At 44.2% G+C, this 24,122-nt stretch overlaps 1 protein-coding gene across 1 annotated transcript in view; it reads right to left on the minus strand.

Annotated features, from left to right (window-relative positions):
• RYR3 (ryanodine receptor 3) overlaps nucleotides 1–24,122 on the minus strand; it is a 269,878-nt gene that overhangs the window by 42,147 nt on the left and 203,609 nt on the right. The window contains 9 exon segments of the mRNA XM_087429068.1: nucleotides 1,077–1,173; nucleotides 4,015–4,127; nucleotides 4,591–4,722; nucleotides 6,862–6,878; nucleotides 6,881–6,920; nucleotides 7,220–7,390; nucleotides 15,679–15,771; nucleotides 15,875–15,962; nucleotides 23,067–23,307. Coding sequence (XP_087285194.1) covers nucleotides 1,077–1,173; nucleotides 4,015–4,127; nucleotides 4,591–4,722; nucleotides 6,862–6,878; nucleotides 6,881–6,920; nucleotides 7,220–7,390; nucleotides 15,679–15,771; nucleotides 15,875–15,962; nucleotides 23,067–23,307 — 992 coding nt within the window.

The following is a 24,122-nucleotide window of genomic DNA, read 5'->3' on the forward strand; positions in this document are numbered from 1 at the left end:
CATCCTGGAGCTGCGAGCCTTGTGGTTTCTCCTCTTATCAAGTCTTTTTTCTATCTTCTTTTACAGAAAGAGAACTAGCAGCTGATGCCAGAGGTAAAAGTGAGTTTTCCAGCAGTGGCAGAGCCAGCAGGTGGAGGATATTCAGTAAATTGGTAACAACTACATAGGCTGTGTGAATGGTTCAGAAGTAGAGGGCTGAAGTGAGGCTCCTTGTCAACTTCATGCTAATCAAGAAACTGGGAAGACCAACGGACTGTCTTTCTACTGACAAGAATATATAAAAGGAATGAAGAGCATGAAGACAGATGGAAGGAAAATGGGGGAGTAAGGATTAATAGGAAAAAAAGAGGGGAGGTGGGCAAGAAACAGAAAGAGGGAAAGATAGAAAAAGAAAGAAATGTGGGAAAGAGTGAATAGTAGACAAACACAGGGCAGGACTAATGGAGAGAGTATGTGATAAGAGAAAAGAATAAATGGGAGAAATAAGGAGAAAGAGAAAAGAGATGTGAGGGTTGGCCAAGGACAGGATGATTTCATTTCTTTCTGAACCAGGATGAGGCTCTTTGGTGCTGCTGCAATAAGCTTTATCCCCCTTGCAAGTTGTTTTAAGTAGTTTTAGAGCATGAAGTCTGTTAGAGATGGGGCATGATGAATTTTCTGAAGGGCCAAATACGGAAATGTGAGATGCATGAAGGAGATTTAGAGGTGCCTTCCCCAAAGCAGAGCTACTGACCAGAAATGCAGGGCCTTGGCTAGGGTGGGTGGCTTCCTGCAACCAATGGTGCTCAAAACTTAACTTAGCATGAACTGTCCATGGCATGGCTGTGCATCCCAAGAAATATTAGTTGTTAATAACGATCATGAGGATGATAACAGTACTAGCACCTCCAAGTGAAATTCATCCTCTGGCTCTTTTGACCATTAGCAGGGCCTCCCACTGATAATTTATAGTTAGTTCCTTTCAATTTATACATTTGATTCTTTGTGAATGTTTAACTGTTATAACGCACAGACATGAATACAAAAAATCAAATTCATTCACACCCGTATCTGCTCCCAGTTGAGTCAGTACTTACAGCCAAATCCTGTACTAGTTTCTCTTCAAAGGAATACTCCTCTGTTTCTATCCAAAATCTCTGATAGCCATGGAGGAAGAGGTTAATAGAGCGGTGCCTGAGCGGAAGGGGTGAGAGTGAGGTCAAGAGGGATCCGTGGGACACCTTATTTTAGTTTGGGCAGTTAACGGTTAGTAAGCAGGACAGACTTTTGTACAATTCTTATCTTCTGATTGGTCAGGGTAGCCAGTAGCACCCCGTAAGTGTTTATTTCAAAGAAACCAGAACCCTCTAACATGGCGGTTCCTGAATGCCTGGACCGTCTTCTGAATGCAGTAACAATAGTTAGTGCGAGACCTGGTGGTGACTGTAATCCTGCTCTGGTTTCACAGGGTCTTTATCACATTTCCCCTCTAATGAGAAATAATTCATTAGATCAAGGAACAGTCCTGAAATATTTGCTTAACATGGCAATTTGGTTATTCCTTTTGGCTGATCACCTGTCCAGGTAATCCAATCTAAATCATGCTAATGGTGAGTGGTTTAGTCTCGCAGACGCTGAACACAGCAGTGTGGCTTCTTTACAAAGCCTGCAAGGAACCACGCCTGCAAGGTGTGTCAGCTTTACTTAGGAAGGCCAGGCTTGGGCACGCTGTGCTCATTAGCGTAACTTCTGTGTGCCTCATGGGTTCCAGCTGTTGCCCTCGTATCTGGGAACACTGTATAACTGGCAAGAGCCAGTCACTCCCTATAAGCCGGGACTGACTTCTGGGAATATTAACCACAGAATAGCAGTTAAGTGGTTACTAAATAAGAGGAGAATAGTGAGGAGGGAAGGAGAGAAAAGGAAGAAAAATGTCAAGACCAGAGTCATCAAGACCTGGTGGTCACGGTTTCTGGTAGAGCACAGACCTTGCCATCTTTCTTCAAAAGCTGACCAATCAGAGTTCTTTTTAAAAAATTGTACAAATGTGTGTTTTTATGGTAATGTTAAATCATGATCAAGAAAGGAAGAGTGTGCAGAGAATGAGCAGGTCTCTCCACAGGTTACATTACCATTAAAATGGGTATAAGCCTGTCATACTGAGTTTTTTCATTAACCTTTTCCAGCCAAACCCGTTGAAAGGTGCTCAGGAAGAAATTGTTAATTTTGTGTCTGGAGAAAAGCATACAGGTTTTCTTTTAAAAACTAGCACCAGAGAAACAGTTTCCACATAACAAAAGAAATCCCTTTAGCCCTTGAGTTTGGGAGTTCAGATCATCACAAGATGGAGGAGAGTGGTCTCTACCATCAGCTTCTTAGTTTTTGTTTTTGTTGTTATGAAATCTACTTACAATCCTCAGTGCCAGGGAGAATGGCCAGGGCAACCCCTCTAAAGCAACTGGGGTGGGGTGAGGGTGACCATATTTCATCAAGGACACAGTGAATTCCTGGACTTACTCGTACCCATACAGGGGTAGAGTTGCCAAAGGAGCAAACAAAATACGAAAGGATGGTACTAACGTCTTCAGTTGATTTAGAAAAAGATGCTTGCTTTTGAGGGATGTAATTTCTGTCTAGCTGGCCCTGGCGACATGTGCCTAGAGCTGAGGCCAAATTAGCACAACATCAGGTATGGATCTCTACCAGGGGGAAAGTGAATGCCTTCTGATGTTTCACCACTTCTAGAAAACAGACAAAAATCCTATGCATTTTTGCTTTCTCTACTGGGTTATGAATTTCACTTTTTTGCCAGGACTTCAGCAGCTTTCATGCCCATGACTGCTTGACTTATTTTTTCAGCTTTTTATTCATGAATTCTACTTGAGTTTGTGGTGCCTCATCCCCTTTCAAAGACATTAGTCTGTTTTCTCAAGAGATCTGTAAGGGCAGGTGTGTGTCTCAGAGGCCATGATTCTCCACCATCTTCAAAGATCCTAACTAGGAAAGCTCAGTTGGCCAGTTGGCTCAGGACGGGGTTACAGCACACTCTGGACAAATAATGATGGCCAAGATGCACAATTTCATGAAAGCAAAATGTCAAGCATAGGAATGGTCTTTTATCTGATATTCCAAAGAAACATATTTATTTACATGAGATTCAGAATGTACTTGTCCAAGTCAGTTTATTTTTCCTGATCAGATGAGGACTTTCCTATTGATTTGCAAATTGATGAAGCAGAGGCTGATATTCAATCACCAGCTTTGTTTATGGATCATAGGCCCAACCTCACTGACTTTGCAATCAGTCTGAGGACGGGAATGTTGCCACATCACCAATGACACTGAGTCATTCTCAGTGGTCAATGCTGGCCCAGTCTGCACTGATACTCTGCCCTATGTTGACACAGCACATGTGTTCACACACATTCCAGGAAAGTCTTTATGTATTTTTGACTTCCGAGTATAGACTAAACACACAGATAAAGGCATCCTGCCCATGACTGGCCTCTTAGGACATCTCTAGCTGGTGCCCTTTCTTCATCTTGAAGGCAAATACACTGTGCTAAAGGATTCTCATGTTACATTTCTGTACCTGCTGAGAAAATAGTAATTTTTGTGTCATTCAAGTGCCTGATCAGAAAAATATTGTTTGATCTGTTGACTGAACTCGGGATAAAGTGTCTTAGAAAACAGTTCCCTTTTTCCAGGGTGTCTTTACATCCTCACAAAGAACCCCATCTCAATAAAACTAAGAGCTTTGTTATGCTTACTGGGCTGACTTGACGGTACAAAAAGGTGAGCTGAGGCAGGCCCGGAGCACTAGGGAATCACATCTGTTTTTAGTTTTTATGCTTACCTTGATTGCCTTAGCAGGCCATTATACTATATGCAGATTGGAATGGATCCATGGGCGAAGGACTCCAATTTCTACCCCTTGGATAGTGATTGTCAGGGCCAGAAGAGAGCACAGCTGTGGGAGGATACTTTAATTCCCATCACTGGCTCAATGCCAGAAAAAGATAACGGAATACTTGCCTGGGCAGGTTGTAGAGAGGGGCCATCCTGAAACAGGCCACCACTGCCCGTTTCCGCTGCTTTGACAACAGTTTGTGCCAGACTGCCTTCTTGGACCTCAAAGGCTGTTCCACCTGTGAAGAAATCACACGGTAGGTATGCACTAGGCTGATTGGGTGGCAGAAGATAGTCCCCTGCAGCCAAGATTTCTTAACCCTGGAAGAATTTTGATTTCTCAACTGTAGTCAGCAAAAGGTACCCAGCAGTAAATGATTTAGTTTGTGGAGGTCTTAGGTTTTTTTCCTTCTCTCAACTGCTTTTGGCCATTTATTGCTTACCAGCAGCTTACCAATTGGGTAGGGGACTTGAACAGATCATATGAGCTAATGGCAAAAATTTGTAAAAAATTGGGAAGGAAAAGAATGAGGAGTCTGCTACCATGAGGCACCAAGATGACACTTGGGAGTGAGCTGGGATGATCCTTGCTCCTTGTTTTCTGTCTCAGGAGGACAATCTTAACTAAGAGCTGAGTGTGGAGAGGACTGTGTTCTCCAGGGTAGGCTTGCTTCCTCAGTCCTCAGGGAAGATGCTCCTTACCTGCTCCAGGTGGAAGACAGCTGCTGAAATTCTCTGCACACGCTCCACTGTCTTTTCTGGATTGGAAGGCTCTTCACTCTTCAAAACATCTTTGTAGAGGTTCAGTTGCCACTTTACGGCTGGATCATCAGACTGAAAATCGAAGAACACACACGAGATGAGCAATCTCCTGTACCTCTTATACTGAGAAAGCCTTTTATTCCTAGTGTGGTTCCATAGTAATCAAGATTCTTTTTTTATTATTGCTTCTCTCTTATTCTTCCTATTACCTTCATCAGAACACTGAAGATGCTATATAGGAGCTTCTCCTTCCAGCCTTTGTCTCTTATCTTGTCATATTTTCTATCCCTTTCTTTCTCTGTACTGCATTCCAATTTCCTTAAGGCAATCTTCCAATTCATAAATCCTCTTTTCATCTGTGTCCAGCCTATTTTTTTAACCCAGAAATTGGATTTTTAATTTCAAAGATGATTTTTAACTTTTGTAATCACTCTGTAGTCTTTTTCAATCCTGTCTACCTTCTCCTATATTTAAAAAAAAAATAACGTCCAAGTCTTGCTTTATGGGTTCTATTGCTACTTTTATTTCTTTAAATATTTCAACCATACATATTTTTAAATCTCTTTCTGTAGTTCCTTACGCTTGAATTCTTCCCTTTGCTGCATATTCTGACTTTTTAATGGTGGTGGGTTTCCTTTCACACTTTGTTTTTTTTTTTAATATGAGCTTATCTTCAGGAGGAGTTTTATTTATTGGCATCTCAGCCCATATTCTAGGGTGTGGAGACTCTCAAAAGGCCTCTCAAAGACAATGCATTGTTGTCTCTGCAGGAGATCTATAGGTTTCACTGGTTCAAGGCTAATTTTACCTAAGTTTCTTACTCTGTATTGGTGCATACCATGGGTAATTAGGTCCCACACTTCTTTTCCTTTAAGGTTATTAAAAACTCCAGCCCCTAAGATACATATCTGGTCCAGAGAACTCTATGAGTTTTCCCAATTGCATCAGCTTCTCCTCATTGCTATGATTTAGAGTGTATTCTATTTTCTGGCACTTGAGTTTCTTTTTATTGCCTTTTTTTACAGTATATTTTTTCATATTTATATGTTTGAGTGGAAAGGAGAGGCTGTGTGTGTCAGCTTAGTTCTCCATCTTAGGGCGTAATGTATCTGAGGAAAGAGTTGTTTAGATTTGCAGGCCTATAAAAATCTCAAATAGTGTTTTTTTTTTTCGTGAGGAAGATGAGCCCTGCGCTAACATCCATGCCAATCTTCCTCTTTTTGCTGAGGAAGATCGGCCCTGAGCTAACATCTATTGCCAATCCTCCTCCTTTTTTTTTTCTTCCCCTTTTTCTCCCTGAAGCCTCAGTAGATAGTTGTATGTCATAGTTGCACATCCTTCTAGCTGCTGTACGTGGGACGCTACCTCTGCATGGCCGGATAAGCAGTGCATTGGTGCGTGCCTGGGATCTGAACCCGGGCTGCCAGTAGCGGAGTGCGCGCACTTAACCACTAAGCCACGGGGGGGCCCTCAAATAGCCTTAAAATGAAAATTTGTCTCAATTTGTGTGTGTGTGTGTGTGTGTGGGTGTATAATACCAACTCAGATACAAAGTTACTTTGTTTTCAAATCTCTAGAGCAAGAGGTGCCAAAACTTCCCCCAGGTGTCCATTTCACTGTTAAACAAGCCTCACAGCTGGTAAATTCTGAGCTCTAATCTAACCCCTCTGCTTTGGCTGGATGTTCACAGAGTGGGAGGTGGGAAGACAGGCTTTACTAAACGCCATTTTGCAATAGCAAAGGAAAGAACAAAAATTAAGGGCAAAAAACCAAAAATTAAGGGCAGAGAGCTAGTCCTACCAATTAAACACAAGTACTCTGAGATTGTTTTTATTTTATTTATTATTATTATTATTTTTTATTTATTTTTTTTTGTGAGGAAGATCAGCCCTGAGCTAACATCCACGCCAATCCTCCTCTTTGCTGAGGAAGACTGGCCCTGAGCTAACATCCGTGCCCATCTTCCTCCACTTTATGTGGGACGCCGCTACAGCATGGCCTGACAAGCGGTGCGTCAGTGTGCGCCCGGGATCGGAACCCTGGGCCACCAGCAGCGGAGTGCGCGCACTTAACCGCTACGCCACAGGGCTGGCCCCTGAGATTGTTTTTAGAACACATTTAAAAAAAATATGAGTAAACTAAGCGGGAGGATGGCACCCTGCAGCGGGAAGGAAGCCGGTGTGAGTTCTCATTGTCTTCCTGCTGCATCACCTTTTCCTGCAAGTGAAGTTATTCCGCAGATGTTCCTTCACCTCTTCATCTGTGTCCTTCTGTGGAAAGAGATGTTAAGTGTTATTCCTAGAGGTCACTATGGAAATGTAAAGTAGGGTGCAGGGATGTATGGACAGCCAATGGACAATTTTGCTGGGATCTCTATTACAAGAACAAAAGAAGAGAAATTACAGACCTGTCCCAAAGGACACACACTAACTCCCAAACCAGCTTTCAAGATGAGGGTGTGTTGCCTCTGTGCACCTCGGTTTCATCTGCCCCCCAAGAAGGAGGACTAATGAGCACCTATCACCACTACCTGTATTACGTGCTCAGCCAAAGCAGATGGGCGACTTACATAGCTGTATCGTGATTTTGCGAGGGAGATCAGCTCCTGATCACCTGGGGTGCACATATTCAAACCAATGGGCAGCATTTTCTTGAGCGCAGCCACGATGAGGGAGGTCTGGATGGAATACAAGTCTCCCCTTCGCTTTGTCTTCTTCCGTTCCTGGTCCTGTCCTCCAGACTAGGAGATGAGGTTGAAATAAACAGAGGGGCTCAGTGATTCTGAAAGGAACTGCCTCACCTCGGAGGCAGCCTGCCTCCTGTGGCCCTGTCAGTACAGGTTGGGCCTTACTACATTTCAAAGGACAATAAAAGGAGTGTGTTCAACACAACCACGTGGATATAATAGACCGGCCCTGACCCTGAGCCCTCTCCTTGTGCGCATGATCACAGGACCACATCACCAGGCACACACCATGGACACCTACAGTTTTCGCTCACTCACTTCTGGACTGAATGAACAAACAAGCTGGTGTTTTTCAAAAAGAATGATTTGATAACTGACAAAATGACTCCAGAAAAGAACTGAGAGTCCTGACGCTGGGGTGTCAGTAAACATGTGAAAGAGCATCTACTGCGGAACAATTGCTCTGCTGCCAGGGCTGACGCTAGAGTTTTGGAGCACCGGCATCCCACTCAGCCTCTACCTCCAGGCAATGCAAGTTCCCCCAGGAAAAGGGAAATCCCAAAGCAGGGCTGCTTTGGGATCTGGCTGGAGGAAGTGAGGAGAAACAGTGAAGACACGAGAGAAGAGAACTCCTCAAGAGTCCGCCCCTCTTTTGCTTATACCTTCTCATCCCTTTCAGGGAGAGCTCATCCAGTGAAGCAGTAGGTTTCGGAGAAGAGTCCAATGCACTGGGCTGAGGCAACCAACCGAGAACCCTCAGCGTCCCAACACATGGTGGGTACGGGTGGGCTCAAGAGACCAGGCGCTGCAGTGCCCCGATTTTCATGATGTCGGGCTCTGAAAGAGCAAAGCTGCCCACGTGGTACCTCACTTGCAGGACTTTGCCTCAGCTGAGTGGGCACTTGCTGGAAGTGTGGGAGGGCTGGGTAGCCAGAAGCAGAGAATGAAATCAGGGACCGTGAGGGAGAGAGAAATGGTGCTCACCAAAGCTTTGCTTTAGGAGGCGCTCATGGAGTGTTTGCAGCAACGAGGTGGCAGTGCTATGGTTTACAATGACACACAGACACAAGGCAGGGAGCAGGGGGGAGGCCAGATGCCTCTCTTGGAACCGGCATGTGAGACCCGGGACCCTGGCTTGGAGCAGAATTCATTTTATGAGAGATTGGCTTTCTGAGAGAAGAGGAGGTCAGAACTAATACTGCCTTGAGACTGATCTCTTTAAATTACTTTCCAAACTGTGAAAGAGGTTCATAATTATTAATAGATATTCTTAAAATGGATATGATTTCTTTCACCTAGCTTGTGATGGCTGCACCTTCGGGTGGTTACATCACAGAAACCACAGGAAAGCCCCTGGCCAGCAACACCCAGTCTGGCCAAACACTGTCAGACAATTCTACTGTGTGTAGGGGCACCTTGTGCGTGGTGCTCCAAAACAGCAGGTCAGACCCAGGACAGCAGTGGGAGTGGCAGTGAGAGAGATGAGCAGGGGGAAGAAGTGAGGCTAAGAGGAGGAGGCTTCTTGTGTTCCGGAACACAGCAGAAACCTGACTCACACAAAGACCATGGGGTTTCTATCACTTACTGAGTGCTCGCTAGGTTCCTGACTTGTTTCCGATCAGGTATAGAATTCTAACGGTGGTGCCTAAGCAAAACTCATTTACAGTCTAAATTACACGTGAACTTGAAAATGCCTCAAATCATCCATAAAGGATAGAACCCGGTTTTGTGTGTATACACCATGAGTATTGTGTACCTATAAAGGTAAAAGGTAAATAGTAACATGCAGTATACAATCGAGTAAATATGCAAAATGTAACTATGTGGATTTCATACACAATCTAAATAGTTTCTTCCCCCCTATTTTATTTGGCCAATCTCATGTTGTCCTAATTACAAATGCTGCATATATGACTCCAATGTGCCTGCTACTTAAATAAAGCATTTCTAATCCTCCCAACAACTCTGAGACATGAGCAAGTCAGTTTTATAAATGAAAACATGATGCTCCGGGAAGCGAAGTGATTTTTCCAAGGTCACACAGGAGGTAAGTGTCTGAGCCAGCATCCAGACTCAAGTCTCTCTGGCCATGGCTCCATTTTCCTTTTCTAACTAATTGCTGCACGTGACCTGGTTCCTGCACATCTCCCTTTCTTTGCCACACACCTTAGGGTAAAGGGCTTGGGACAGCAGACACATTGATGAAGAGACAAATATTTCCAAGTAATAACCTGTATGGGTCACAGGAAAATTGTCCCAGGGTTTATTCTACCATATGCACATTTTATGCAAAAACTCATGGCTATTTGTTGATTTCAAATCCTTGAGTTTAGTCTTGGGAAAACTCTTTTTGAATCATGGGAGCCTTGCACAAGAGGCAGAAGTGTACAATGTGAAAGGCTGGGACCGCTGACAGCAAACAGGACCCTGGTGGCACAGCAGAGGAGTGAGTCTCTCAGGCTCTCAAGCCCTGTCAGCATCCCTATGTCTGTTATGTGCTGGCTGCAGAGTGGGCAGCTGGGGAAGGGAGCAGAGATAGCAAGGAGACCTCGGTTAGGGCGAGGCTTGGCTGGCTTCCCCGGCTTCCCCATTCCAAGGGTGGGTAGGCCTACATTCACTCTTTGACAGGCAGTTGTCTTCCCTGGAGCAGGCCTGGGGGACCTCCAGGTGGGGAATCCTTCTGTACCACCCCCATGGTGATCACAGTGCAGAGGGGGGCCAGAGCCCGGCACCTCTACTACTAGGACAGAAAAGACACGTCATGCATTTGACCTGTACCTTTACTTGCATGGCCTGTGTGGAAAGACAAAAGAGAAGAAACAAGGAGAAGAGTTGGTTAGTAAAAGGAGAAGAGTCGGTTAGTAAAAAGTCCAAGGCACAAGGTACCACATGTTAGTCAGAGCTTCTCAGCCCACACAACAGAACTCAACCGTTCTGGAGGCCAGTTGAGCATGGCATGAAGAGCGAGCGGGAGGTTAGGATGGAGGTTAATTTGGTCAAAAGGATTTATACCCAGACCAAGCAATGCCCCTGGGGTGAGGTTATCTCAGAGACCAGCCCACCAGAGTGTGACACTCAGCCTCAGGTGGTCTTTGGATCTGGTCACCCACATGAACTCTTAGATGTAAAGTCCTTCCCCTCCCGCCTCCCTCCTTTCACCTGGGTGGGCTGCAGACAATCTGCCATGTAACCAAAGCCCCCAATTTTCTTCCTTCTTTCCACCCACCACATTAGCACCTCCAGCAGATCTGTGGCTACAAAAAGAGAGGCAAGAACTGAGCTAAGGGGCAATTGCATGTGCTTCTGCTAAAAAAAGATTTGCTAAAAAAAAAAAAAAAACAGTACTCTAGGAACATCCAACGTGGTTCAGGATTACCCCATAGCCCAGAACCATGGAGCATGTCCCTTCCTGTGCTGTGACCTTTAAATATACCTCAGGTCCAAGGCTCCTACATGCTACAGGTTCTAATTTTATTCTTTTCTTCACATATTGCTAAGATCAGTTAACCAATGCATTTCCCTAATGCTGGAAATGCTTTTCTTTTTCTTTGAACAGGTAGCTGAAACTTTTTATTCTCCAAACAGAAATTTATGAATTCCTATACCTTCAAAATCATTTCACTTTCCCACACTTTGTCACCTGTAGTTTATGATCAAACAGATGATTTTATGTGTGTCCTTAAGGAAAAAATATAGCCTCTTAAGGGAAAGGGAGTTTGAGGAGGGCACACCGCGGGGGGCTGGTGTGGTGCACTGAGACAGCACAGGGGTATGGCAAACCTGCACTGCATGAAGTTCTTATTCCACTGAAAGTCAACCTAACAGTAGATACCGGAGGGAAAGGTGAATTTCCAGAAGCCAGTCTGAGAATGAGAAAGCAAGAGAAAGAGAGAGCAAAAGAAAGAAGGAGGGCAGTGGGAGAAGGGGTGAAGGGAAGAGAGAGAGGGAGAAGGGTGAAGGGAAGAGAGAGAGAGGGAGAGAGGGAAGAAGAGTGAGGGAGAGGGAAGGAATGGAAGGGGGAGGGAGGAGGGGAGAGGGGAGGGGTGGAGGGGAGGGAAGGTGAGAAGAATGGGGGAAGGAGGAGGGGGAGGAGGGAGGGAGAAGAGCAAGGGGAGAGGGGAGTGAAGGGGGTGGAGAGAGAGGGGGAGGGGGTGGAGGAGGAGGGAGGGTGAGAAGAATGGGAGGAGGGGGGGAAGGGTGGAGGGCAGCAGGAGTTGAAATCGGCAGTTAGCCATTGATGATTAAGTAGGTAGGAACTAAAGTTTTTTTTTCCTGTTTGCAATTACTGGTTACAGCTTTTAGCTGTTTACCCACCCATTGTTAACTGTGCTGTTTAGGCAATATGCTTTCTGACTCCCACCAGGTTCCTATAGATAACATCTCCCTGGCACCTGGATCACCATGGTAATGGGTGTTTGAGCTGCTTTTCAAGAATTAGAACCCCTTGTCCACTTCAGGCCGGTTGAGACCATCAACCCATCAACTGGGCCCACGCAGATGTCGGATAAGCGACTTGTGACGTCAAGAGGCTAAAAATTCCACCCTTGGGTCATGCTAAAGCTGCCATTTTGTGAACATGCGTCCTATGAAGAGGAATGAAGTCTGACTATGCTTGCGCAGATCATCAATTACCTCACCTCCAATCATCTATCTCCACATTTCAGACCACCTTGCCCCCTACCCCATAAATATCCCTGAGTCTCCATTATTGGGTAGGCAGATTTGAGCCTTGTTCTCCCGTTTTCCTCACTTGGCTGCCTTGTGATTAAACACTCTCCCTGCTGCAATCTCGTCGTCTTGGTATATGGCATTCTGAGTGAGGGGCAAAGAGGGAGAGGGAGAAGGTGGGAGGAGGAGAGGGGACAGAGGGGAAGAGTGCGGGAGAAGGAAGGAGGGGGAGAGGGGGCGGAGAGAGGGGGGAGGGGGAGAGATCACCAGAGCTACACAAATTAGAGTGAAGAGAATGTAAATAAAAGTCAAAAAAGGTGGCAAGTGGAGAGAATGAGAGAGAGAGGAGATTGGAGTAAGAAGCAAACCCACACATGTCCTTCTGAACACCCCTGAAAAACTCTAAGCTATCTTCTAAAGTCTTCCCAGTTCTTTTTCCACACACTGAAATCACACTCAAGAGGTGTGGTGGCTTTGAGCGACAAGGCACTCTAATATGTCCTGCATCACCACTCTTTTATTGTTTACAATCTTGGCCAAAGAACTGGCATTTCTTGGGCTAAACATGTTCTAACTTACCATTCCCCTCCGAGGAAGCTGCTGCCATTTTTCCAGAAAACAAAACAAGTTTAAAAACAAAACAAAAAAACACTTGCTCAGCTTAGTTACCTTTAGCTTAACATATATTTACAAACCAGTGTTATATAAACAAAATATACAATGAGCTCTCCCAAAACTCTGCTTTAGCTGCCAGAAAAAGAACACATCTTTGAACTGACCTTCATTTAATCAAGTATGAACTGTGTGGCCACTGTATATTTTTTTTCTGCTTCCTTTCCATTTGCAATGGCATGTGCAGTGTGTGTGGGCGTGCAGCATTCCAAGAAACACCTCGCTGCAATGGCTGCCATATGCATGAGGCCAATTTCATTCATACAACACCAGAATTCAATTCAGAGTGGAGGTAAAAGCAAGCACAGGTGATAGGTGACCATTCTCATCAGGTGGGAGAGAGAACATCTAATTGCAGGGAGGCAAAGGCAATGGGGATTTGTCTGATAATAAGGAAGAATACTCCCTCCCCATTCTCTCAATATGTAGTTCTACATCCAAAAAATACCAGAAATGGCTATAAGTTGCTGTTTATTGGAGGCATGGGATCTCTCTGTCTGAAATAGTAAACTGCATTTATCTCTATCCTAGAGATGCAGTTTAAAACTGACTTTTTTTTTTTTTTAAGATTTTATTTTTTTCCCCCCAAAGCCCCAGTAGATTGTTGTACGTCATAGCTGCACATCCTTCTAGTTGCTGTATGTGGGACACGGCCTCAGCATGGCCGGAGAAGTGGTGCGTTGGTGCGCGCCCGGGATCCGAACCGAGGCCGCCAGCAGCGGAGCACACACACTTAACCGCTAAGCCACGGGGCCGGCCCTAAAACTGACTTTTAAACAGAGCATCCTAGTAGAGCTGGGAGGAGTCAGGTAGTAAGCCCATTCTACAGATTGGTAAATTGGGGCCCAGAGGAGTTAAGTGAATGATGCAAGGCCATACCTCCACTTAAGAGCTGGGCCAAGGGTTGGACTTAGCTTCCTTTCAGTCTCTAATCCTATTTACCACTATACTTTGTGTCTCGACTGAGGCAACAGGAACAATATGAATATTTGTGACCCTGAGGAGCATGGCAAATATTATTTAATGTCTAGGGAGTGTCCTCATATCCACTACACTGCAACTTTGACCCTTTTCCATGTGGCTCAGAAAAAGATGGCATACAATGTCAATGGAAATAAAATGAAAGTGTTTGCTCCTGTAGACTAACCTTACCAACGGGGAAGATGCACAGATTCTGAATATGACCATCCTCTGGCAAGACAAACATACCCTTTTCTCATCCAGTGATGTGAATGAACAAAACTTCAGGTTAGTTTGTTAGTAGGTTAGTTTTGAAATGTCATTCTCTGTCACCTCATCTTTTTCCAAGTGTAAAACCAAGGACCCTGAGTATCCACTCATCAGCAGAGGGCTGAGATGTCTTTGCCATTTCTGCTCATCTGGGATCCAAATCCTTACATCAGTCATTTCCATTGCTCTGCTGCCATCCGTTGACAATACCAATGGATGCTAGCTGGTTTGGTCCTGAGCCAGTGGCTCGTCCCCAAGCTGAAGGTAGCATGGAATCTGTCTGGGAATTATTGACTTTCTGTAGGTAGACGGGGTCAAAGCAGAGCCTGTGATGGCTGTAAGAAGACCCTTTGGAGGGAACTTAAGATAAATGTCCAGGGATCGGGAGTCTGAAAAATCAGATCTTGTGTACTTCACATGAGCAGCAAATGCATTTGCCAAAAGTTGAATGCAAAATGAATTTTGGAATATCAAATAAAAATTATCTAAAGTACCAAAGGACCCACCATAAGTAAGGTTCCTTTGCAGCAGATTCCTCTTGAATGTGAATATATAGTTCTGAACTCTCTGTACATGCACAATTTTATTTATCAAACTTTATTAAGCAGTGTATACATGGAAGGTTCAGAGTGACCACAGCTGACCAGAGCTAGCCACATATGGTGAAGTTTTGGGTGCTAAAATTTTCATTCTTGGTGTCATACCAGCCCCATGTCTGCAGCTCCACATACACAGGTCTTCCATCCCAAATGGTTATTTGGAAAGATGCCCCAAAGGCTTTGCTACAAACCCAGGATTGTCATCTTTCCAGAACCGATTTTCACTTCTGAGGGGTCCCCATGCACACTGCACCTTCATATTCCTCAAAGGCAACACTGTACCAGCAATGAGAGAGATGCACATCTCAGGTATTACATGTCACTTATACTTGACATATACAGTCAACCCTCATTGAGGCACACTTCTCAAGGGAACAGAGTCAAAGGTAAGCCATAACAGCTGGTAACAAAACATCACATTTAAGTAAGCCTTGCTTTTGTATGTACACCTGAAGGAGTGTGTCTGAGAATTCTCTCCAATCGAAATAGCAATGCAAAGCTGACTCAGGAGGAGCTGGGAGGCCAGTGGATGCCCACCCTCCCACTCCCTGCCCCGTATTCCTGCTACACTCCTCCCTATACGTTACTCTTTTTTTTCAGACAGATATCTGACATGCCCTCTTTCAAACATTTCCTGCAGGGAGATGGACAAATGTTTGGGTTACTGAATGCAACTCATGTGGAATATAAACAGAAGGCATTAAGAGGTCAGCAGAACTGAAATAAAACAGCTATTGGATGTTCCAGATAGGAGAAAAACGAGTATACTGTAAGAATATGTGTTAACGAAATCTTCAAAGCAAGGTACTTTCCTCACAGCTAATCAAAAGGCGGGTCTGGGCACGTGTATTTTTGTAGCTTCACCACATGGGAAGTAGTTCTATTTTTAAACAACTAACAGCAGCTTTTGTTTGGGAGACCTCTCGAATGCCTTAGGCAAGTCTTGAAACTTAAACTTTTTGACATACAAGCAGCTATTTATTCATAAAATGTGATGACCATGCTTATTGGAGAGCAGTTTCTTCCCGTTCATTCTCAAAGAAACAACAGTAGAGACTGTTGGTTTTCGTGGTTTGACCTAAATGCAGTACGGAGCTAACCCCTTCATACATCCAAAATACAGAGCTGAGGTCAAGGTTGAGGAGTCTGTGAAATTGATAGCTAAGGACTTACTTTCGACATCTTGCTTTTGCTGTCTCCAGTTAAAAATGCCAAATTATTAATTTCATTCTGAATCACAAAATTTTGCTCTTCCCTCTTGAAGTTCTAAGTGGAGGGGAAATAAAAAAGCAAACATTACAAGACAGCTTCCCGAGGTCTGTAGCCTTTCACAGCCGTCTCTGAATCCAAAACCCACATGTGTCCTTACGTGAGATTTACACCACAGGATGAAGATCTCGGCCACCATGCGGAAGAGCTGGTCAGAATCGGCATCCGGGCTCTTGAGCCAGTTAGATCTGAGTTGAAAAGTAAATGAATATGCATATGAAATTCAGTAATGATTGAAATAGTTACACTTTAAAACTTATACCGACATCAGATGCACATAGTTATCCAGATAAAACTGCATTGCCATACGAAGGCAATCTTCAGAGAGACTAAATACCAATACACTCCTCACATGCTGGTAGGCATGTAATTGTAGATACTGCTGAAGGACCTAAAATAATCGTTTCCATTTTACCAAAGGAGTCAAGGATTATCGTAACAAACAGATGTCAGAAATCAACATTTCAAAATTGTCAAAGGTAGGTTTTTTTTCTTATTTAAACTGATGAGATGATTAAGGTTGCACACTAAGTTTTGGGACAGGCTTCCTGTAATCCATAAGGCTAGTAAGGCTAAGAAAGTCTTGGTCACCATGACATCCAATCTTGTCATTGACACTTGTCTTTGTCAAGCCTCTGAAATTCTGAGCACTGTATAAACAGTTCAGGCTGACTTTTTCCTTTCAAAGCCAATTTTACGAATGAAATTTGTAAGACTGTTTTTCACTGTTATTTGAAGTGTATGGGAAGAGACCAAACATCTCCTGTGCCCTCCGAAATGGTTTGGAAATTTCCTATAAATAGGCGTTGCTAATTTTTTTTTTTTTTTTAAACCAGGCTAAGCTAAGAAATTTCATAGTGGCAGCAAGGCGGCTAAACTGCAGTAGAATTCAGTCATTTCCTAAAAGTTGTCCTGCCCCTAAGCATTTAGACATTTTATATTTTGGAAGGGTTGAGTGAGTTGCCATTTTCAAATATCTGCATAAAGTGACACAGTAGAAGTTAAAATGTCTATTGTCTTTCTTATGTTAAAGAAAACTTCAGCTCTCATGGATGGTCTGAAAAACCATTGTCCCTTGGTGCATGCAGGGTAATGGCTATCAAAAGCCAGTTCCCTGAGACCTGGGATATCAGACTGAATTGCCTAAGCAGCCTGTACCTTCTAGTACATTCATGGATAGCACCAGGCAAAGGAAGAAAGATGAAGACTCATGAGGCCAAGACCACCTTTGGATCTCTCTCTCAATTCCTTCCTGCCCTGAGTTACAGCCTCACGGATGTTCTTGTCTAATCTTTCTTGTTTTCTACCTCAAACAGCCTCTCCTTTATATGGTAGACACTACATGTTGTCTACCCAACACTCACTCTCCTCTTCTTCCTTAGGAACAAAATCCTGTTTTATTCAGGTTGTCATTGTGCCTTGCCGAAGCTCACATTCCCAGCCTCCCTTGAGGGAGAGCCACGTAACTAAGTTCTGATCAATGATGGAAGCGGAAGTTGTTGGATGGGCCTTCTGGAAAAGCTCTAAAATGGATCAGATAGCTGAAGGTGCCCTTTGCCTTTCCTCTATTGCTTTCCTACTTTCTGTCTGGAACGAAAATATGATGGCTCGAACTCTAATTGGCATATTGCACCATAAAGTAACTTTGAAGATGGAAGCCGATGTTAAGGACGGAAAGACAAAGGAGTGATGGTCTCTAATAAGGAGCAACCATACTGGACTTGGATTGGATATCTCTGGGCTTCTTTTATGTGTGAGATTTAACTTGTAATTTCTTTAAGACACTATAATCAAGTATCCATTACTAGCAGCAAAATGCAATCCAAATTTGAGTCTTGAGATGGGTGATGCTGTTTCATTTCTTTTATATTGATGTTTCAGGAGTGCTTTTTCAGGGTTAAATGTCAAGTTTTATCAGAACTGCCAGCTGTTCCTTCTTTAGTGTTTTGGTTTAAATGAGCTTTGTAGGTTTGCATTATGCCTTGAGTGGGAAGAGGCGAGGGGTCACGTCCTGTCCTGCCAAGGAAAAGTACAGCCACAGGGAGTGAGCAGCAGGAGCACTGAAAACAAAATCTTAGGTAAACATTTCCTTAGAGGAGAAATAGGAGGATTTTGATACCTCTGCCTTCACATGAGAACGCAGTTTCAGCTGAATGAATTCTGTTTTCAACACTCTTCTTCTTCTAAGAGGCATATCTTAGAAGAAGGTGAGGTCTTTTCTTCAGGTTCAGAGTAATGGGTATTAACGAAGAGGATCTCATTAAATGTTTTCCACCAGGCACACAATCTCTGTGCACCTCTATCAAACAGATTGAGGTGGTATTTGCAGAACAGAAGATCCTGACCTCACCTCTCCTATTTTCCCATATCCTTTCTACCCCCAAATGATATAACCAGACTCGTATCCTCCCTGCTCCCAGTCTTCCACGGGATTCAGCTCTCTCTCAATATTCAGACCCTTGATCCTTTTGGAGGTACTTAACTGATCTGTGGGTCTCTTTTACCATCTGCACTGTGTGCTGCCAAAAGGCACTTGGAAAATGCAAGGCTGTAAGTGGGGAAGAAAGTTGGGTTTAGAGGCAACGATCTGGGGGGTGATGGTTGAAGCAACCAAAGTGAATGAAATTACAGAGCATATTAACAGAAAATGAGAAGCGCAAGAATAAAGTCTTGGCTGATAGCAAGAATAAGGAGAGCTAGACTTCCATTTTTAAAATAAGTTATCAGGCTTTCAAAGAAAGTAAAGCCATGCTCCTCTGTTCACGGTCAGGTTGTCCGACTCAGAGGTAAGAGCTTATCTCCCCTGGCTCCTAAGCCCCCCTGTAGAGGACACAGTCTGAGGTAGTCACCACACAGGATTTACTCGGATTTCCTTCAACAGTTTGAGAGATGGGTTTTCACCAAAAATCACACTATTTAAAGTTGTTCATTCCTATGTTCCGAGTGTTTCTGATTTCCAGAAAGAAGCTGAGAAGCCGTTGCCTCGCACAGGGAGATTTATTTAACCTATGTTGACTTGTATCTCCTGGCATGAGGAGACAGAGAGCTGATTTGCTCTGCTCTGATCACACCACACCTGGAGCTCTGGCTCATTCCGGGTCAGCTTCAGGCTGAAGACGGACCAACAGAAGCTTCTCTTCAGAAGAGTATCCTCAGTGGTGAAGAAACTTGAAACACTGCTGTGCCAAGGCTGAAGGAACTGCAAAGATTTAATATGATGAGGAAAACAGGAGGACAACAGGACAAGATGGTGCTCTTCAATGTTTGAAAAACTGCCACAAGGAAGATTGGAGTAGTTTTGTGTGGCTCTAAAGAGCAAAATCTGAGCTGGTGGGTAGGAGTTACAGATTTGAGCTCAAAATGGTTTGAACTGTCTGAAACTAGAACTGGAGTCCGTGTACGGCAAGGGTGTACCTGTTGTCTATAACCATGATAATCAGAGGCCAGGAAAAGGGAAGGGGGTGTTTCTTCATCCAGTTAGAAGTAAGATGAGGTGACCTCTAACATTCCTGCCAACCCCACAATCCCATAATTCCAAGCCAGCTAATTCTTTGGGGCCAAGGAAGGACCTAAAGAAGGAAAAGGCGCACACATAGGAAGGAAGTATTTCTAAGCAAGGCTCAGATGGCCATAATGCTCCCTGGTGTTCAGCGAAGAATGGGTTGAAAAGTGGGGATGAATGAATTAATGATGATCTCAAAGACTTCCTGACATTGCCATTTTTAGCAACAAACACTGTGTAAGTGGAACACACTCTAGCTTGAGTCTTGATGGTCAATAGTGACAACTGCAATTAAAGGGCTGTTCCAGGGGCAACCTGACGCCACTTTCATGTTTGTTTTTACCTCAAACGCTGACAAATTCCTTCTCTAAACTGCTAACATAATCATGTTAACAGAAATGACTAAAATGATGGCCCTGAAAGCAGGGTTTCTTTTGAGAAAGTAAGTAAAATTTCCCATAGATAGGTAAGAGATTATATACATATATATGTGTGTGTGTGTGTGTGTGTGTAAGGTGTTTATTTTGAAATGTGAAATATAAGTAATCTTAAGTAAAGTATTTTAAATAGTAAGTAGAATTTATCTTATAAAATAAATACTAAATTGGGCATATCCAGACCTATTCTCTGCCCATGACAGAATGGCATACCATTCAAAAAGTTAGCAATATTCTCCAAATATTCCTAGGTCCTTTCAATATCTACAATGGAGTATTTTAAAATTAAACTTTCCCAAATTTATATGTTAGGCCTGAAAACTTTAGAAGGGTGTGGTATAATAAAAATAGCTATTTGGTCTTTGCCCCCAACTGGGACCAATGATCCTTTGTTCCTTTGCCTGTTCATAGATGTTCGCCTTCTCTGTCCTCACTTCCCTCATCGTCCAGCTTAAATTCCATGGTCAATCTTTATAATTACCCTCTTACACACACAACTCCCTAACCTATTTTTCTTTGTCATATTTACTTTGCAAAACCCCAACCCTGGTTAAGTCCAACTCTCTTCTTACTCTGGGCCTGTACGCGATGGCAGAACTGGCTGGAAAAAAAGAGAACCTGCTGATGGGTCTCACTTTAAATTCATGACCACAGATCCCAAGTAGGGCCCTTAATGCTGCTCGGCAATCACAATGCACTTCCGAGGTCCATCTACTCTCCCACTTTCCCTGGACACTGCCTCATACCTTCTCCCACTCCTCAAACCTCCAAGCACCTTCTCCCATCCTCACTCAGCTGATGATCTTGCTTCCTAGATCACTGAGAATGGAAGCAACCAGTAAAGGACTCTTACAGAACCCCCCCGTACATATAGATGGATGTAGGTATATATGTGTGTGTGTGTGTGTGTGTATCTACCAGCATCAGCACCCATACTCCCTGCCCTCCTGCTTGCTGCTGTGGATGAACTAGCTAATGCTGACCCTTTGCCTGCTCAAGTACATTGCTTTAGAAATTCTCTCTCTCACTCTTACATGATCAATCTCCTCTTCTCTGTTGGATCATTCCCATTAACAAAGACACAAGACAACAAGTCTCCCATCTTAAAAACTCTTCTCTTGACCCTATTTCTGCTTCCAGCTAGCATCCCATTTCTTTGTTCTCCTTTATAGTAAAACTCCTTGGACAAGTTTTCTGTACTGCTGTCTCCAAGTCCTTTTCTCCCATTCTCTTCTAGCCCACTTCAAAGAGGCTTTCATCTCTATTGCTCCACTGAAACTGCTTTTGTCAAGGTCACCGATAACCTTCATTCATCATTCTTTTCTCCTGGAAACGCTTTGTGAAGTTGGCACCCAAGACACAACAATCTGTTGGTGTCCTCCTGTCTCGTTGGTTGCTCCCTCTCAGTCTCAGTCTAATTTGCTGTCCCTCCTCTTCTTCTGACCTCTTAATGTTGGAGAGCACAAGGACTCAGTCCCTAGAACTCTTCTTTCCCCTCCTCAATCCTTTATTCATCTTATCCAGGCCCATACTTCTTAAATACTACATATCAACACGTCAATGACTCCCAAATTCCTACCTATGCCAGACCTCTCTTCTGAACTCTGGACTCATATATTAACTGCCCACTTAACATTTTCATTATTATATTGAATAAGCAACTCAAATTTAACATGTCCAAAAGTGATCTCCTGATATTCCCCTAAAAAACTTCTGCACCTACAATTTTCCCCAACTCGATTGCTGGAAACTCCATCCTTCCATTTGCCCAGAATCATCTTTGACTCTCCTCTTTTCTCTCATTCCCAGTCTGGAAGTCCCAAGGGCTCTACCTTCAACATAGACCCAGAATCTGACATCTTCTGTCAAACTTCATTGCTACCACCCTGGCCCCAGCAACCACTAACTCCTTTTTTCTGTTTTTAATTGTGGTAAAATACATACAACATAAAATCTGCCATTAGTGACATTTAATACATTCGCAATGTTGGGCAACCACTATCACTATCTAGTTCCAGAACATTTTCAGGACTCCAAAAGGAAACCCCAATCCCATTAAGCAGTTGCTCCTCAATGCCCCCTTCCTCCAGGCCCCTGGCAACCACTAGTCTGCTCTGTCTGTTTGGATTACCATCAGCTCTTGACTAGATCATTGTGAGTCTCCCAACTGGTCTCCTCATTTCTTTATTTGCCCCCATCCCTCACCACAGTGCCCAGAGAGTGAATCAGATCACATCACAGATTAGCTCAAAACCTCCACCAACTTCTCATCTCACTCAGAGGAAAAGCCAGAGTCTTCACAGTGGCCTCAAGGCCCTGTACTCTCGGCCCCGTGTTGCCTCTCTGACAGCTCCTATTGTTCTCCCCACCCCTCACTCTTCTCCAGCTACGTTAGACTCCTTGTGGTTCCTTGAACCTCCCAAACACACTCCTTCCTTTGGGATTGCACCAGATGTTCCTTCTTCCTGGAGCATCCTTCCCCAGGCCTGCGTGATTCCCGACCACATCTCCTCAGGTCTTTGCTCAAATGCAGCTTTCTCAGTAACATCCAATTAACACTGTGACTCCACCCCACCCTGGCTCTCCTAATTCCCCTTACCCTGCTTTGCATAATTTACCTATATTTGTAAATTATAAGTAAAGTGTATAAGTAAATAGATAAGTATATAAGTACTTATTCTGTTTATTGTCTGCATGCCCCACTCCCCTGCCAGAATGAAAGCTCCCAAAGCCAGACATCTTTGTTTTTTTTTTTTTTTGTGAGGAAGATCAGCCCTGAGCTAATATCTGTTGCCAATTCTCCTCTTTTTTGCTGAGGAAGATTGGCCCTGGGCTAATATCTGTGCCCATCTTTCTTTACTTTATATGGCACGCCACCACAGCATGGCTTGACAAGCGGTGTGTCGGTGCGCTCCCAGGATCCGAACCTGTGACCCCTGGGCTGCTGCAGCGGAGCGTGAGCACTTAACCGCTACACCACTGGGCCAGCCCCATCTTTGTCTGCTTTGTTTATTCCTGTTCTCCAATGCCTGGAATAGTCTTGACACACAGTCAGTACTATCTGTTGAATGAATGTGTGACAAAACAGCCGAGGGACAAAAATGGGTTGCTGCTACCCTTATTTGACCAACACCCTCTTACCTGTGGTAGCCTGTGAGGATGGAAAGGGTGGCCATGGCACTGACCACATAGAATCACTGGTCAAGGAAAGCCCTGTCCAGATGGCCTACACCAGGGACTTTTTGTGGGGGGGGGCCCACTGGTGGTGGCAGCTGTGACCTCCCTCTCTCACCTGTCACACAACCCAACGCCATGGTTCCGTCCTGTGGCCAGCTTCCCCCGGCCTCCCGTACCTGTTGTTGTCCACATAGCGGATCAGCATGGGGTAGAAGGCATAGAGGTCTCTGCAGAGGACTGCGAACTCGTCCAGGATGAGGAGCTCTGCCTCCTGAGTGTCCCCTTTGCTGTCGGCTTTCAGCTGCTCCTCCTCATGCACAGTCTTGACAGCCTTTTTCTTCAGCTTCTCCAGAGTTGGGATGAAGTGGCTTCTCAGCAGGTCAGGCCTGGCTTTGCTGATGATTGGCTGGGCGTACACTGTGTTTGCAAACAAAAGGGCCTTCCCCTCATTTCACATAGTATGACGAGTGATCAAAAAAAGAAGAAGCGGTACTGAAAGGTGACGCTGTGACAATCCATCAGCTCAGGACGGCACCTGCTAGTTCCCTTCCTTAACCTTCCACTGGGCCCTTCCCTCTCCTGAAGCCACAGTTGGGGGGTGGAGCCACAGGAGGAGGGCCCTATTCCTGTTCTGCTTCTCCAGGCCATGGGGAGCCCCCGCTACCCCTGAACTCCTCACGCATGCATGGCGTTTGCCACACCTCTTAGCTCTTCATAACAGACTATCTTGTCTCATTTTACAGCACATTCATGTTGGTTTTGGCTCATTAGCTGGATTAGAAACTCCTTGAAGGAAGCCTTTTGTTCATAATAGCCCACACTGTGCTGAGCCAAGAGCAAGCACTCAATACTATGATTTCTGGTTATTTTATAGAAAAACCTGTTGTTAAAAATACATTAACCCAACCCCAGTTCTCAGTCCTCAACACTTGAGAACTGCCAACCTACTGCCTGGAGGCTCCTCTGGGCCCTGAGAAAGGCAGACAAGCCATTATCAGCCATAGTGAACTGAGAGGCTGGGGAGGCCACTAGAAGTCAAAGAGCAGAAACGAGCAATCAGTGGGATGTGGGGCTATGATTCTGACCCTCTTCAAGAGAAAGATAAAACCTACATGTCTTACCCTTTTTCTCAAATGGAATATCCTATTCGTCCAATTCATAAGAAAGATCTGAATCAGAGTAATTATTAAAAAAATAAGTGAAATAAAATTAATGAGAGTCATGAACCATTG

Source organism: Ceratotherium simum, chromosome 3 (genome assembly GCF_057802395.1).
Source record: "Ceratotherium simum simum isolate JZ-2026a chromosome 3, ASM5780239v1, whole genome shotgun sequence".
Classification (NCBI taxonomy): domain Eukaryota; kingdom Metazoa; phylum Chordata; class Mammalia; order Perissodactyla; family Rhinocerotidae; genus Ceratotherium; species Ceratotherium simum.